The sequence below is a fragment of the Microtus oregoni genome, unplaced genomic scaffold (assembly GCF_018167655.1).
Source record: "Microtus oregoni isolate MIOR12 unplaced genomic scaffold, Mior012 000001F_ref0000356, whole genome shotgun sequence".
NCBI lineage: Eukaryota > Metazoa > Chordata > Mammalia > Rodentia > Cricetidae > Microtus > Microtus oregoni.
In genome coordinates, this window is record NW_024543060.1 from 64,791,033 (window position 1) to 64,807,178 (window position 16,146).

Genomic DNA, 16,146 nt, shown 5'->3' on the forward strand with positions numbered 1-16,146 from the left:
GTCATCCTCAGGAATGCTGTCCATTTCCTCTGAGACAGGGTTTCTCATTGGCCTGGAACTCACCAATTGGTGTAGAATGGATTGTTTGTTTAATTTTATGTTTATAAGTGTTTTGTCTGCATTTATGTGTGTGCACCACACGCATGCCTGGTGCCTACAGATTTTCTTGAACTGCAATTACAGACAGTTGTGAGCCATAATGTGGGTGCCAGGAACTGGTCCTGGGTCCTCTGCCAGAGCAACAGTTGCTCTTAACTGCTGAACCATCTCCTCAGCACCATGCCCAGAACTTTCATATAGGTTCTGGGATAGAATTCAGTTTTTTTTTTTAAAGCTTTTTTTTCCCTTCTGTGTTTTTGTTCGTTGGTTGGTTTTCTATTTGGGTTTTTGAGACTGAGTCTCACTATGCTCCTTAGGCTGGCCTTGAACTTGCATCTGTTTTTCTGCCCCAACTCCTGAGTGTGGGGATAATAGGCATAAGTCACCACGCCCAACTGCCTGAAATATTTTATAATATACTTTTATTGCTTTGTGGTAAAAAGAATCCCAATTTAATTGGGCAAATCAACAGCTGAATATTTTTTGTAAATGGAAAAGGCAGGACTGGGTGTATAATTCAGTGGTGGAGGCCCAGGTTTTATCATCTCTGTGCAGTGGGGAAAAAGAGAGAGAGAAAGAAAAGGAAGTGCAAGGCTGCACTCGGTTCCCATCTCTCCATCCTGTTGTCTCGACTTCATGCTGAATCTCTTCCGGCAGTTACGATACGTGGATCCCAGCTAGTGAAATTGAAGCATCTGTGGAAGATGCTCCAACGCCTGAGAAACCTCGGAAGGTGAGCCTTACTACCTTCCACCCCTGGAGTAACACCCTGCACTAGCGCTCTCTGTAGGGACAGGGGCTCTGTGCACTTGGGATTGTATTGAGTCTCTAGACAGAGCCCTGGCTTCTGGTAACTCCCCACATAATCTGCCTTTGCACTTTAGATTCACGCCAAGTGGATCCTCGACACAGACACCTTCAATGAGTGGATGAATGAGGAAGACTATGAAGTCAATGACGACAAAAGCCCTGTTTCCCGACGGAAGAAGATCTCGGCGAAGACGCTGACAGATGAGGTGAAATTCTGCTTGTTTTTCTTTTTCTTTTTTTTTTTTTAAAGATTTATTTATTATATATACACAACTTTCTGCCTCCATTTATACCCACACACCAGAGGAGGGCACCAGATCTCTTTACAGATGGTTTGGAGCCACCATGTGGTTGCTGGGAATTGAACTCAGGACCTCTGGAAGAGCAGACAGTGCTCTTAACCACTGAGCCATCTCTCCAGCCCCTGCTTGTTTTTCTTGAGCACTTAACTTAAACCTCAGAATAGGCCTCACTGGGAGCTAGAAGCTGACATTTATCCCAGTTCTCTGATGTGCAGGTAAACAGCCCGGATTCAGACAGACGGGACAAGAAGGGGGGGAACTATAAAAAGAGGAAGCGTTCTCCGTCTCCTTCGCCGACCCCAGAAGCTAAGAAGAAGAACGCTAAGAAAGGGTATGCGACCCCTCGCCAGTGCCCACAGGCACTATCCACGTGGTGCATGCTAAAGGAAAGACATGCTTCTTGAAGTCACTGCCCCTGGCTGGGTGTCTGAGAGGATGGGGAGGGAATCTTCATATGCCTGCTTGATGGTGGTAGTCCCTACACTAAAGGAAGTCTTCTGTACCACCCCATCACTCTGCGGACCACTCTGTTCCACCCAGCTCTGCCCTGATGCTCTCTCTCTCCTCTCTTTCCCAGACCCTCAACACCTTACACCAAGTCAAAGCGAGGCCACAGAGAAGAGGAGCAGGAAGAGCTGACGAAAGACATGGATGAACCCTCGCCAGTCCCAAACGTAGAAGAGGTGACACTCCCCAAAGCAGGTATGGCCAACACCCACTCTTCCCCATCCCTGCTGTGCCAAGCTCCTGAAAGGGTGGGTTCTCCAGATCTAAAGTAGCTTTCCCTTCTGCAGAGCTGGTCAGTGAAATTAGCGTTACCCTGAGAAATCCTCTTGCTTGGTATCCATGTCTGATCCTTCCAGCTGAGGGCAGTTGTTTGCACACTTCCTGTTTTCCTCTTCTGGGGATCGAACCTAGGACCTCCTGGGTACTAGCAAATGCTCTACCACAGAACTACAGCCCTGGTTCTCCAAATCCTTTTGTGTATGTGCACACACATACAAGCATATAGAGACTGTGCTCACCTTCAGGTGTCGTTCCTCAGGAGCCTCTGCCTTGTTATTTAACATTTATTTACATTGTGTGTGTGTGTGTGTGTGTGTGTGTGTGAGAGAGAGAGAGAGAGAGAGAGAGAGAGAGAGAGAGAGAACTTGCCACAGTGCATATGTGGAGGTCAGAAGACAGCTGTGGGGTTGGTTCTCTCCTTTCACCATGTGCTCCAGGGACTGGCAGTAAGTACCATTACCCACTGTACTATCTTGCCTCTACCTTGTGTTTTGAGACCTGGGTCTTCAGGATCAGGCTAGTCTGCTTTTCTCTGCTTCCCAGTGCTGTGATTGTAAGGTCATGCCACCATGCCTGTGCCCGGCCCTGTACGTGGGTTCTAAGGACTAATCAGGTCTTCTGGCACTTTACTGACTGAGCTATCGCTCTAACCTAATAGCTTTGATTATTCATTCCTATCAATAAGATACATTTCAAAAGGGGCTGGAGTGATGGCTCAACCGTTAAGAGCACTGGCTGTTCTTCCAGAGTTCAATTCCTAGCACCCACATGGCAGCTTACAACTGACTGTAATTCTAGTTCCAGAGGATCCAGCACCCTTATACAGACGTACGTGTAGGCAAACATCAATGCAAATAAATAAATCATTAAATATGTGTATACGTGTATATATATATATATATATATATATATATTTCAAGGTAAATTATGCAAATTATACTACAAAAACATTACTTTATGCCATTATAAAGCTTATGCAAACATTATCATAAAAAAATGGAGTGGGGTGGGAGCTGGACAGTTGGCTCAGTGTTTAAGAGCTGAGCCCTTGCAGAGGCCCCTGGTTTGATTCCTGGCTCCCATAGTGATGGTTCACAGCTGTCGAATTCCAGTCCCATGGGACCCAGCACCCTCTTCTGGCACTGCTGCAGGAGGAGCACATTCTAGCAAAAGCACTCATACACATAGAAATACATCTCAAAAGTTACTTACTTTTTGTTTTTGTTTCTCAAGACAGGGTTTCTTTGTGCAGCTTACTGTCCTGGAGCTCACTTTGTAGACCAGGCTGGCCTCGAACTAACAGATATCCGCCTGCCTCTGTCTCCCAAGTGCTGGGTTTAAAGGCTTGCGCTACCACCACCTGGCCTATCTTTTTTTTTTTAATTCTTTTAGCAAATTTATCTATTTCACATCCCAGTGCAGTTTCTCCTCCCTCTTCTCCTCACAGTGTCTGTTTTGTGGTCGTCCCCCCCCCCCCATGCCTTTTAAAGAACTCTAGACTAAGGTATTTAAAAAATTTGAATTTTTTAAAAAGAAAAACATTGGGGCTAAAAAATGGCTCGGCAATTAAGAGTACATGCTGCTCTTAGAGGACCTGGAGTTCCCAGCACCCACATAGATGGGTTACATTAAATAAAAACTCTCCAGGGAACCCAGTGCTCTCTTCTGGCTTCCTGGAGCACCTTTACACATGTGCACACATGTACACGTGTTACACATGGTCACACACACGCATGTTACACATGGTCACACATGTTACATGTGTTCACATACATACATGCTCACACATACACATGTTACACATGGTCACATGCACGTGTTACACGTGTTCACATACACGCACATGTACACATATAGCTATAAAGCAAATATTTTTTAAAAAAGAAAAACGTAAAGGGCAGCAGGAATAACTAAAGAGAAACCCTGCATTTCTTCTCTATGTCGGAGGTAACAGCTGCCATGCTGTATGAGGGTCCCATATAGAGACTGTTGCACTCCAGTACTGGCTTACAGTCTCTGTCCCATTCGCAACCTCAGAGCCTCCAGAAATGCAGTCCAGGCTGAGATACGCAGAGCTGCATGCCCAGAGTGTTTGTGTATGAATTAATGAGGAGAATTATCTTTTGCTTTAAGATGTTTAAGATTAGGTTGGGAGCCGGGCCAGTGGTGGTGCACGTTTAATCCCAGTACTAGGAGGCAGAGGCAGGCCGGTTTCTGTGAGTTTGAGGCCAGCCTGGCCTGCAAGAGTTCCAGGACAGGCTCCAAAGCTACAGAGAAACCCTGTCTTGAAAAAAACAAAAACAAACAAACAAAGATTAGGTTGGGGTGCAGCTTATTGTGGAGCACCTGCCTGGGGGATGCAGAGTTCTGCATTCTGTCCCCGTACTGCAGTTTTTTTTTCAAGAGTTCCAGGACAGGCTCCAAAGCTACAGAGAAACCAAAAAAAAAAAAAAAAAAAAAAAAAAAAAAAATTAAGTCAGGCTTAGTGGCAGATAGTTTTAAATCCCAGCACTTGGGAGGCAGAGGCAGGTGGATCTCTATGAGTTCAAGGCCAACCTGATATACAGTGAATTCCAGGACAGCCAGGGCTACACAGTGAAACTCTGTCTTGAAAAAAACCAAAATAATAATAATAATAATAATAAATTACACTCTAACCATTCAACTAGGCCTGGTGGCATAGCATAGGCTTACAATCCCAATCACTTGCAGGACTGAGGCAGGAGGGGATAAGTAGTGCAAAGCCTTCCTGGGCTGGGAATGACTCCTAAAGCTAACCTGTCTCTAAAGAAGCAGCAAAGTCATAACTGTGTAACTGTAATCCTGCGCTTGGCAGACAAGTTGATCAGGAGTTCAAAGCCAGTCTTTGCCACATAGTGAATTCAAAACCTACCTGAGCTACTTGAGTCTGTGTTTCTTTAAAAAAAAAAAAAAAAGAAGATTTATTTAGATTTATTTTATGTATATGGGTGTCTACATGTACCTCTGCACTCCAGAAGAGGGCATCAGATTCCATGGGACTACAATTACAGATGATTGTGAGCCACCATGTGAGTGCTGGGAACTGAACTCAGGAACTCTGTAAAAGCAACCAGTACTCTTAACTGCAGAGCCATCTCTCCAGCATAAGACTGTTTCACAAAGCCAAAACCAAAATTAAAAAGTTGGGGAGAAAAAGGAAAAAAAGGAAGAGTTCTGGGGACCTGGGCGTGGTGGTGATGCCGGCTGTACCCCAGCACTCGGGGCTGGAGAGTTGGAAGCCTCGAATACATGAGACACTCTTAAAAAGAACAAACACAAGAGGCTTGGGCTGAAGCTGTAACCCTGGTGGAGTACTTGCGTACATGCATGAGGCTCTAGGTCAGTTCCAGGCCATCAAGGGATGGCATCTAACTACTTATCTATGGAATGATCTAGTTCAAATTCATAATAAAAGATTATGTAGAGAAACAGTCAAAGATGGCCCTCAGGATGTTGAGGCAGGCAGTCAGGAGTTCACACACACGTAGATAAAGAAGCTACATGAGATCATTGGTTCAGTAAGGGCAGTAAATTAACAAGTCTGTTTCAGAGTGTTCTGAGAAAGCAAGACATGTAAAACTATTAATAGTCGAGAACTGAGGGCTTGGTTCTGGCCAGCATGTCTAATACAGTGGCTCTTCTCTCCTGGCAGTCAACACTAAGAAGGACTCGGAGTCAGCTCCAGTTAAAGGAGGCACCATGACTGACCTGGGTAAGACAGCCTTAAGGCGGGCAGTGCCCGGCAGGGAGAGCTCAGCTCACCTCCCTAGCCTCTGGCTTTCAGTAGGAGGCTCTAGCCTTACATCTCGCCTTCTTTCCGTTTCAGATGAACAGGAGGATGAAAGCATGGAGACCACGGGCAAGGTGGAGCCAGTTTAGAGGGGCTCTACCTCTCTCTGTGATTGTGACTGTAGTTCCTTCTGCCTGGGCTTTTCCCACCGTAGAGTCCTCTAGCTGTTGCTCAGTGCTGCAGCCTGCTCACAGCCCCAGGGCCCATGTGCTCGTTCTCACCACCTCTCTTAGTGTCCCTGCTCCTGGGTGTAGGAACCGGAGGGGTGCTAGGCGGGGAGTGGGAATGCTGTGTGTCCAGCAGCCTCCGTATCACAGGATGAGGACGAGAGCAGTACGGGCAACAAGGGGGAGCAGACCAAGAATCCAGACCTGCACGAGGACAACGTGACCGAGCAGACCCATCACATCATCATCCCCAGCTACGCCGCCTGGTTTGACTACAATAGGTACGGCCAGCCCGTCGTCAGTCCTTCTGCCTCAGTGAGGCTGATGTTGCACTGCCTTCCAGAGACCCTCCAGCACTTGAGGAGTTTCTGGCCTCTCTACAGTTTAGGGCTGCTTCGTGACCACACTCCCTTTAGGGCTCCTCTTCCACCCCTAAAACCCTCTCCTGACCCATTGTGATTTCTCCTGCAGTGTTCACGCCATTGAGCGGAGGGCTCTCCCTGAGTTCTTCAACGGCAAGAACAAGTCCAAGACTCCAGAGATGTAAGATTTCAGCTCATGGCTGTCTTTTGGTGCCTTTTCTGCTTTCACCCTTCCAGATTTAGCAATATCCAGGCAGGCTCTCTGTCAGGCTTACGCACACATGATAGAGGCAGCTGCAGCCTGAGCCTTTAAAGCATGGTCTTCAGGTGTGAGTAGGTGTGCTCTTCTGTGGGCTTCAGGTGTGAGGAGGTGTGCCCTTCTGTGGGCTTCAGGTGTGAGTAGGTGTGCCCTTCTGTGGGCTTCAGGTGTGAGGAGGTGTGCCCTTCTGTGGGCTTCAGGTGTGAGGAGGTGTGCCCTTCTGTGGGCTTCAGGTGTGAGGAGGTGTGCCCTTCTGTGGGCTTCAGGTGTGAGGAGGTGTGCCCTTCTGTGGGCTTCAGGTGTGAGGAGGTGTGCCCTTCTGTGGGCTTCAGGTGTGAGGAGGTGTGCCCTTCTGTGGGCTTCAGGTGTGAGGAGGTGTGCCCTTCTGTGGGCTTCAGGTGTGAGGAGGTGTGCCCTTCTGTGGGCTTCAGGTGTGAGGAGGTGTGCCCTTCTGTGGGCTTCAGAGAGTTCTAGTCACAATTGTTCTCTGTAATGTACATGACCTTAGTGTGTGCAGCAACTTTAATTAAATGTAAATGACTAGGACTAGGTTGAAATCCTGGTAAGAAAACAAGATAAGGCCAGCCCTGGTGGCTCACGTCTGTCCGTGGTCCTAGCACGTGGGAGGGTGGCTGAAACAAGAACTCAAATTTGAGGCCAGTGTGGGCTTCCTAGCTAGACTTTTTCAAAGAGAAGAAAAAAGAAAATGAGAAGGAACTAAAGGGAAGGTCCAGTTCTGAGTAATACCAGAGAGTGCATTCTGAAAGAGTAGTATGTAAGGTCCAGGGCGGGGATGTGGCTCCAAAGCAGAACCTGGGCCTGATGTGCACAGGAGCTATGTCCTAGCGCTGTCTGCAGACCTCTGTAAGTCAATCTCGTCCACACATCTGATGCCAGCCAGGGCCAGGGTGAGATGTTGGTGTTGAATTGATCACTGCTGTGTGCCATGTGGGACACACTCCCTCCTTGAGCCGGCTGTAAACTCTAATGCATCCCTCTGGCTCTTCTAAGACACCTGACTGTGAGACTTGACAGGACGGCTGAGACTGGGACTGGGATGTTCCCTCTGCGCCTGCTGCTGCTCAGCCTCCCTCTGTGTGTGTTGGGGTCGGGGTCGGGGCATCTGTTCTCCCTCTTGAGGAGGGCGGGGTTCGTCAGAAGGACAGGGAGTTGGTTACCAGATGACATGGTCCCGTTACCACACCTGCTTTCAGGAACGGCGAGTGGGAACTGCTGATGTCCCCGAGAGCGGCCCCAGCACTGACTAGTCTCAGGAGGCTGGTGACCACTGTGTCTAGCTTACACACTAGGATGCTGGCAGGAGGAGCAGGTGACAGTATCACCTGAGTGAGCTCACACAGCTAGTAAGATGTGAAACCAGGGTCTGACCTGTAGTTTGGCTCAGAGTCTGATTTTATAATTTATAACAGCTACCTTTTTAATATTAAGATTGGGGTGGTTTTTTTTTTTTTTTTTTTTTGGCTTTGTATTTTTCTTCTTCAAGGCAGGGTTTCTCTGTGTAGCCCTGACTGTCCTGCAATTCACTCTGTAGACCAGGCTGGCCTAGAACTCACAAGAGATCCACCTGTCTCTGCCTCCCGAGTGCTGGGATTAAAGGCGTGCGCCACCACTGCCTGGCAAGATTTATTTTATTTGTTAAGTTATTGTCTGTGTATATGTGTATGTGGGTGCAGACCCACAGAGGCCAGAAGAGGGTGTTGGATCTGTTGGAGCTGGAACTGGAGGCCGCCATGAGTGGTCCCGTGCCCGTGCTGGGATCTGCGTAGCCCTAGCCCAGAAGCTGCCATTTTTGGGCTACAATATGTTAGACACAGGTAGCTCCCCACGGACATCCCATGTCACACCAGGGGTGTCTTAAGTTAGGGATAACTTGACATCATTATCATGATAAGACTGGCATCTGGCTTTAAATCTTTATAACTTCAAATATAAATTACATCCCAACGTTTGAGTGACTAAGGCAAGATCATAAGTTCTTGGCCAGTCTAGGCTACAAAGCAAGTTCCAGACTAACCTGAACTACAAAGTGAAATCTTGTCTCAAGAGGGAAAAAAAAGCCAGACATGGTGGCACACATCTTTAATCCCAGCACTCAGGAGGCAGAGGCAGACGGACCTCTGTGAGCTCAAGGCCAGCCTGGTCTACAGAGCGAGTTCTAAGGCAGCCAGTGCTATATAGTGAGACTGTGTCTCAAACCAAAAAACAAAAACAAGAAGTGTTGTGTGGAGATAATCCGTGGTTGTGAGTGTGCACTGGCTCTTGCAGAGGACCAGTTTGGTTCCCAGCACCCACGTCAAGCGGCTCTCAACTACTTACAACTCAGATCCTGCATGCAATGCGCATACCCCACAGATAATTAACAGTAAAGTGAGCCTCGATATTTTAAAATATATTTATGCGTGCATGCATACATGTATTCTGTACATTCTCTGTGTATGTGCAAGGTGCCTTTGGGGTCAGAAGAGGGCATCAGATCCTCTAGGATTGGAGTTACATGTGTTGTGAGCCTCCATGTGGGTGCTGGGAACTGAGCCAGGTCCTCTGCAAGAAGGAGCTCTTAACCTCTGAGCCCTGTCTCTGGCCCCTAAAATAAAATAAATCTTTTTTTTTTTTTAAAGCAAAAAGAAACAAAAAGGGCCTGTGAGATGGCTCAGTGGGTAAGGGTGCCTGCCACCAAGCTGATGAGCTGTGTGGGTCCCTAGAATCCATATGGCAGGAGAGAGTGGACTCCCATAGGCTGTCCTCTGACCTCCATACTTGTGCCTTGGAGCATACACACATACACACAATTGATTAAAAAAATGACAAGAGAAAGAGCTAGCTGGCCTGGTGGGATCCACATGGTACTCATGCACACACACAACTGCAAATACAAATGTGTGAAGTGTGTGAAGAAATAATGGAGTTTTAAAAAGACAGAAGAGAGAGAGGGAGTGAGACGGTGTAGCAGTTTTGAGTCTGACCTGCGATTGGTCCCTGATCCCCCGTGCTGGCGGGAGAGAACCAGCTCATGAAAGCTGCCGTCTCACCTCCACAGGTGCTCTGTGGACTGCAAGTGCGTACAGGTAAAGAATACATAAGAGTAAATAATGGAGAAAACTAGCATATGTAAAAACTAACTTTAAAAAGTACAGTGTTACACATTTGTAATCCTAGCCCTTGGGAGGCAGAGGCACAAGACGGTCTACACAAGGCTAGCCTGTACTACACAAGACGGTCTACACAAGGCTAGCCTGTACTACACAAGACGGTCTACACAATGCTAGCCTGTACTACACAAGACTGTGTCAGAAAATGATAAATTTAAAAAATTGTAAGTAAAAAGTTCAAGAGCCAAAACAAAAGCAACCCGTAAAGGCTGGAAAGATGGCTCAGCGATGAAGGGCTGACCGCGCTTGCAGAGGACCTGGGTTTGAGTCCCAGCACCTATGTGATGGCGCACATCTGTTGACAACTCCAATTCCTGGGGAACCAACAACTCCTTTTGGCGTACTTGGGCACCAGGCATGCATGTAGTACACAGATATACATGTAGGCAAAACACCCATACACATAAAAAAAGTAAATCAACGGCTTGGCAGTGGTGGTGCACACCTTTAACCCCAGTACTTGGGAGGCAGAGGCAGACAGATCTCTGTGTTCAAGGTCAGCCTAGAACTACCCAGGGAGTTTCAGGATAGGCAGGGATATACAGAGAAACCCTGTCTCAAAACCAGAAAAAAAAAAATGAAAAAAGCAGTCTTTAAGGTCCTTCTCCAGCATCAGGCTGATTGGCTAGTTGCGTGGGCAAGGACTTTTTTAGTGTCTTGGGAAACAGACATTTTTCCTGAACCTGGTTTGCCGTCTCCGTGGAGTTAGGTAGCCCTGGCTTCTCTCTTTGTCACACAAAAGGGATCGGTAGCACTTTTCTCACTTTTCCTCCCCTTGGGCCTCAACAAACATTAATTTTCTTCCTCTTATTCGTCTCTCTGACTCTTGTAAGCTACCTGGCGTATCGAAACTTCATGATTGACACTTATCGACTGAATCCCCAGGAGTATCTAACATCCACTGCCTGTCGGCGGAACTTGGCAGGTGATGTCTGCGCTATCATGAGGTGGGTCTTGCTTCTGTGGAGAGTGAGTTGGAGAGGACGGCTGTGTGTGTCTTGGCGGAGCTACAGATGCTTTCAGGAAAATAGGGAATAAGCAGGAGAACACACCTAGAGAAAGCCCCTGCCATACATAACAGTACTTAGGGGATCGGAAATGTGATGTAAAATAGGACAGAGGGCTGTGTCCTTAGCTGAAAGGCAGTTGGATGGACTTTACCAGCCGTCTAGGAGGAGATGGTCACTAGGATGTGGTCATGGAGAGAAGTCCAGGCTGGGGATGTGTACCTGGGTGTCACTGTCAGTGACGAGTAGGTGATGGCACTAGTCTTCCTCCTTTCTGGCTGTCTCATATGGCCCACCCTTCCTTTCTCTCACAGGGTCCATGCCTTCCTGGAACAATGGGGTCTTATTAACTACCAGGTAGATGCTGAGAGCCGACCAACCCCAATGGGGCCTCCACCCACGTCTCACTTCCATGTCTTGGCGGACACACCATCAGGGCTGGTTCCTCTTCAGCCCAAGACCCCACAGGTAGGATGAGGGGTACTGGGGACAAGGGTGGGTGGGTAAGACAGGACTTCTTTGGACTTTTCTTTTTCTGTTCACTTTTTATTTGTGTATGTTTGAGAGTACTGAGTCAGGGGTGCTGTAGGGCTTCTTCTTGAGCAGTGGGTTAGAAAGGGGCCACAGGGGTCAGCCCTTGTGTTTCATCCTTCTGTTAGCCCTGACACTTGCTGAGGGAGAGAAGTTGCTCCTTATCCCAGGGAACAGACAGGCTAACGCAGGGGATAGAACAGATAGAGACATGGCTTGCCATAACTCGTATGAAGTTTTTACGCTTTGTCATGTTTCCCATATTTTTTCATTTTTGCCTCATAATTATTGTCACCTTGTTTTCTTCCATTTCCATTCCATACATTATTAGACAGAGAAGAAAACATTGCGTGGCTCATACAAGATACTGAATCTAGGATTAGGATCTGCCGTCCAGCTCCTTAGAGCATCTGTAGATACATGTGACTACAAATGTCTATCATGCCAACTACATGTCTGATTAATCTTGGAGGCAGCATGGGACAGTGGCATGAGTGTTCCCAGAGCTGTGGCTGCCCAGTGCACCTCTAGGCCTCCAAGGCCTTGACCTGCCCACTTTCTGCCCAGCTTCCATGACGCCGAGCTCTGTCCCCCAGGGCCGCCAGGTTGATGCTGATACCAAGGCTGGGCGGAAGGGCAAAGAGCTGGATGACCTGGTGCCAGAGACGGCTAAGGGCAAGCCAGAGCTGGTAGGTGGGGTGCAGACCCCGCTGGGCTATTTATTTGCCCCTTCACTGGGGGGCCCCTGCCTGGAAAGAAGAGACAAGAGAGCAGAGGGCAGAGGAGCTGCAGCAGGAAGGGAGGAAGTCCTGCCAGGGCACCCCTGGCTTTGGGGAAGAAGCTCCTTCTCTCTCTCTGTCTCTCTCTCTCTCTCCGTCTCTCTCTGTCTCTGTCTGTCTTTCTCTTTCTCTCTCTCTGCCTCCTGTGACCACTTATACTCATGTGCTCCTCATCTCCCCTTCCATAAATAGCAGAGCTCTGCTTCCCAACAAATGCTCAACTTTCCTGACAAAGGCAAAGAGAAACCCACGGACATGCAGAACTTTGGACTGCGCACAGACATGTATACAAAGAAGAATGTCACCTCCAAGGTATGAGGTGCAGTCGGCCTGGGCTTGAGAGCCTTGGCTCCACACAGTTTGACTCTGACTGACGCACCTGTTTCTCTGCAGAGTAAAGCTGCAGCCAGCGCCACTCGGGAGTGGACAGAACAGGAGACGCTGCTGCTCCTGGAGGTAATTGGGGCAAGGCAAGGAGAGCTCTGCTGTGAGGACAAAGTGTCTGGGGTGCCAGCTGCCCCTGAGTGGGGAGCTCTCGTGCATTCTGGTGTGAGTGCAGCACCAGGCCCAGCAGCTCCCCTCTCTGTGCTGGTCACATTTGTCCCAGGAACAGCTCCAGGTCAGGAATTTGAGCCTTTTTATCATCCCGTAACCTTTCTTAGTGCTACTTGGAGATCCCCCTTGGATCCAGCCGAGTACAGAAATACCAGAACACAAAGAGCTTTGAAGCCAGATGCCCTTAGGATGGGGGGAGCTGACCTTGGAGGGAAGTGGCTGAGTAAGCGGAATTGTGTCTCCACCACTCCCACCAGGCTCTGGAAATGTACAAGGATGACTGGAACAAAGTGTCTGAACATGTGGGGAGCCGCACGCAGGATGAGTGCATCTTGCATTTTCTTCGCCTTCCCATTGAAGACCCATACCTGGAGGACTCGGAGGCCTCCCTAGGCCCTCTGGCCTACCAGCCCATCCCCTTCAGTCAGTCGGGCAACCCTGTTATGAGCACTGTTGCCTTCCTGGCCTCTGTCGTCGACCCCCGCGTCGCCTCTGCTGCTGCGAAGTCAGCCTTAGGTAATTTGGGGTGTGGGGGCCGGCCCTCTTGGTTTGTTTTGCAGGGTTAGACACTCAGAGTGAAACCTTCTCAAGTCTGGCTGCCCTGCTGGCCTTGTCTGTTGCTGCCTTAGGTCAGGCACCTGTCTAAACTCCATGTTGCTCTTAGAGGAAGATGGGCTTGTAAGAAAGCGTTCACAGGGATGACCAGAACGGGCCTCCTGCTTCGTCCCAGCCTCTCCCCCTCTGGGTCTTACAGAAGAGTTCTCCAAAATGAAGGAAGAGGTGCCCACAGCCTTGGTGGAAGCCCATGTGCGGAAAGTGGAAGAAGCAGCCAAGGTCACAGGCAAGGCAGATCCTGCCTTTGGTCTCGAAAGCAGCGGCATTGCGGGAACCACCTCTGACGAGCCCGAGCGCATTGGTGAGCACTGGCTTTTAGATTTCTCCCCATCACCAAGAGCCAGCTCCAGCCGGCTGCCCTGTGCCGTCCCGTGTGGTCTGCCCATCACAGCACAAATGGGAGAGAGTCCGCGGGTTTATTGTCCTCGTGAAGTCACTCTAGGGACTGTGACTCCTTCTGGTCCTGTCCTTGAGGCTCTGTCTGCTGAGAACTTGTCACGTAGATGGGACTTACAGACATCTCTCCTTTCTCTCCTTTCTCTCCTTTCTCTCCTTTCTCTCCTTTCTCCATGGGTCCAGAGGAAAGTGGGACTGATGAGGCCCGGGCAGAGGGCCAGGCAGCAGATGAGAAGAAGGAGCCGAAGGTACGGAGGGAGAGACCTGGGTCTGGATGAGGCTGGGTACAGACTGTGGGATAAGGGATCCAGTGGAAGGGCCGTCTCCTGGAGGGAGGGGGGAGGGGTCGTGTGGGGCTGAGACTGTTAGTGCTAAGAGTGCTTGTTCTACAAATATGAATTAGTATCCCTGGCACCTTTGTAAACTTTGGCATTGGCCGGGCATGGTACCACATGCCTTTAATCCAGCACTCAGAAGGCAGAGTCAGGTGGATCTCAGTGAGTTCAAGGCCAGCCTGTTCTACAAAGCAAGTTCGAGGACAACCAGAACTATTACACAAAGAAACCCTATCTTAAAAAAACCAAAAAAAAAACAACCAAAACCAAGTTTGGCATCGTTTTACATTCCTGATACACCATTGTGGGACCATTGGAAGGTGGACCTGTCTTTAAGGGCAGTGAGATACCCCTGTCCTGCTCTGACCTCGGCATGTTCACACATAGGTTTACACACCCTTACATGTCCATGCAGCACACACTACACATGCACACAGAGGAGCAGTAAGTCAGAGTCAGTTACAGCCCGGGGCCTGTGAGAACTGCATCCTCCAGTGTCTTCCTTTCTTCTTCTGGAACTGCAGGAACCACGGGAAGGAGCAGGTATTGCAGAGGAAGAAGCGAAGGAGGAAGCCAGTGAGGCTCCCAAGAAGGATGAGGAGAAAGGGAAAGAAGGGGACAGTGAGAAGGAGTCCGAGAAGAGCGACGGGGACCCGGCAGGTGAGCCACCCAGCATGGTGTGTGTGGGCAGGAGCGGGATGTTCACTCAGAAGGCTGAGTCAGCCTTCGTCCTGCCACAGCTGATCCTGAGAAAGACAAGGAGCCGAAAGAAGGACAGGAGGAAGTGCTGAAGGAGGCGGTGGAGTCAGAGGGGGAGAGGAGAACGAAGGTGGAGCGAGACATTGGTGAGGGGAACCTCTCCACAGCTGCTGCCGCTGCCCTGGCCGCTGCCGCAGTGAAGGCCAAGGTGAGGGTCTCCTCAGAGAAGCTGCCCACTTCACCTAGACCTTCCCTTCTCACTCCTTAGGGCCGGCCTCTTCCCTTGAATTTTTATCCTAAATGAGTTAGTCATCTCTTTTAACCTTTTAAATCTCTTATGTTGGCTGTTTCCAGCCCTTTGATTTCTTTTACCTGTCTTATTTCTTGCTATTCTTTTTCTACATGCTTTTTATATTTAAAAAAATATAGTGTTCTAAGTTGTGGTCACAGCTCCTTCCTTCTTAAACCTGCCAGCCTCTGCCCTTCCCTCTCCCCCTGGAGTGTCTGCAGCTGAGTCCTCTGGCTGACCCCGTCACATTCCTTACCTAGCATTTGGCTGCGGTGGAGGAGAGGAAGATCAAGTCTTTGGTGGCCCTGCTGGTGGAGACCCAGATGAAGAAACTAGAGATTAAACTCCGCCATTTTGAGGAGCTAGAGACAATAATGGACCGGGAGCGAGAAGCAGTGAGTAGCTCCAGTCAGGAGTGAGCAGGAACCTGGAGGCCTACCAGAAGCCTGGGCTCAGGGCTGAGGAGAGTGGGGCAGCTGGGCTCAGGGGTGAGGCTGAGGAGAGTGGGGCAGCTGGGCTCAGGGTGAGGCTGAGGAGAGTGGGGCAGCTGGGCTCAGGGGTGAGGCTGAGGAGAGTGGGGCAGCTGGGCCCAGGTGTGAGGCTGAGGAGAGTGGGGCAGCTGGGCTCAGGGGTGAGGCTGAGGAGAGTAGGGCAGCTGGGCCCAGGTGTGAGGCTGAGGAGAGTGGGGCAGCTGGGCTCAGGGTGAGGCTGAGGAGAGTGGGGCAGCTGGGCTCAGGGGTGAGGCTGAGGAGAGTGGGGCAGCTGGGCTGCGGCTGGGTTCTGGCTGCTGCAGCATCTCTAGACTGGAGAGTGCTTTCCTCTCTACTAGAGTTTCCTAAAGTTGGGTGAGTGAATGGATTTAAGAGGTGATAAGATACTAGGGATGTAAATTTGGACAATAGATGGGACAGACAAGTATCAAGTCAGTTTCTTTGAGCACTTAAAAAGAAGTAGAAGATGGGGACCCTGGAGACATCAGATATTTAATAGGAGGTATCAAAAACAGTTAACAATACTTAAACTACCCAGAAAATTCATATTAGAAGATTTTCTAAGGGGTAGACTGGCTGAGTCGTTGGGAACAGACCCATGTTGGCCCCTGGGGGACTTTCTCAGACACCCACACAGATACATGTCCATACACATTGTTAAGAGTAACTTTAAAATCTTCACC

At 49.3% G+C, this 16,146-nt stretch overlaps 1 protein-coding gene across 8 annotated transcripts in view; it reads left to right on the forward strand.

Moving 5' to 3' along the window:
- Smarcc2 (SWI/SNF related, matrix associated, actin dependent regulator of chromatin subfamily c member 2) overlaps window positions 1-16,146 on the forward strand; it is a 28,267-nt gene that overhangs the window by 8,549 nt on the left and 3,572 nt on the right. For 3 of the 8 annotated variants that reach the window (XM_041664999.1, XM_041665035.1, XM_041665050.1), the window contains exons 8-26: window positions 757-832; window positions 984-1,115; window positions 1,427-1,542; window positions 1,789-1,913; window positions 5,671-5,730; window positions 5,845-5,882; window positions 6,126-6,256; window positions 6,447-6,518; window positions 10,600-10,713; window positions 11,088-11,241; window positions 11,901-11,993; window positions 12,276-12,395; window positions 12,477-12,539; window positions 12,896-13,154; window positions 13,393-13,554; window positions 13,833-13,897; window positions 14,509-14,644; window positions 14,725-14,891; window positions 15,233-15,367. In XM_041664999.1, the coding sequence (XP_041520933.1) occupies window positions 757-832; window positions 984-1,115; window positions 1,427-1,542; window positions 1,789-1,913; window positions 5,671-5,730; window positions 5,845-5,882; window positions 6,126-6,256; window positions 6,447-6,518; window positions 10,600-10,713; window positions 11,088-11,241; window positions 11,901-11,993; window positions 12,276-12,395; window positions 12,477-12,539; window positions 12,896-13,154; window positions 13,393-13,554; window positions 13,833-13,897; window positions 14,509-14,644; window positions 14,725-14,891; window positions 15,233-15,367 (2,218 nt within the window). The remainder of the gene's footprint in view (window positions 1-756; window positions 833-983; window positions 1,116-1,426; window positions 1,543-1,788; window positions 1,914-5,670; window positions 5,731-5,844; window positions 5,883-6,125; window positions 6,257-6,446; window positions 6,519-10,599; window positions 10,714-11,087; window positions 11,242-11,900; window positions 11,994-12,275; window positions 12,396-12,476; window positions 12,540-12,895; window positions 13,155-13,392; window positions 13,555-13,832; window positions 13,898-14,508; window positions 14,645-14,724; window positions 14,892-15,232; window positions 15,368-16,146) is intronic. The other 5 variants (XM_041665008.1, XM_041665041.1, XM_041665018.1 and 2 more) reach the window with 3 other exon arrangements.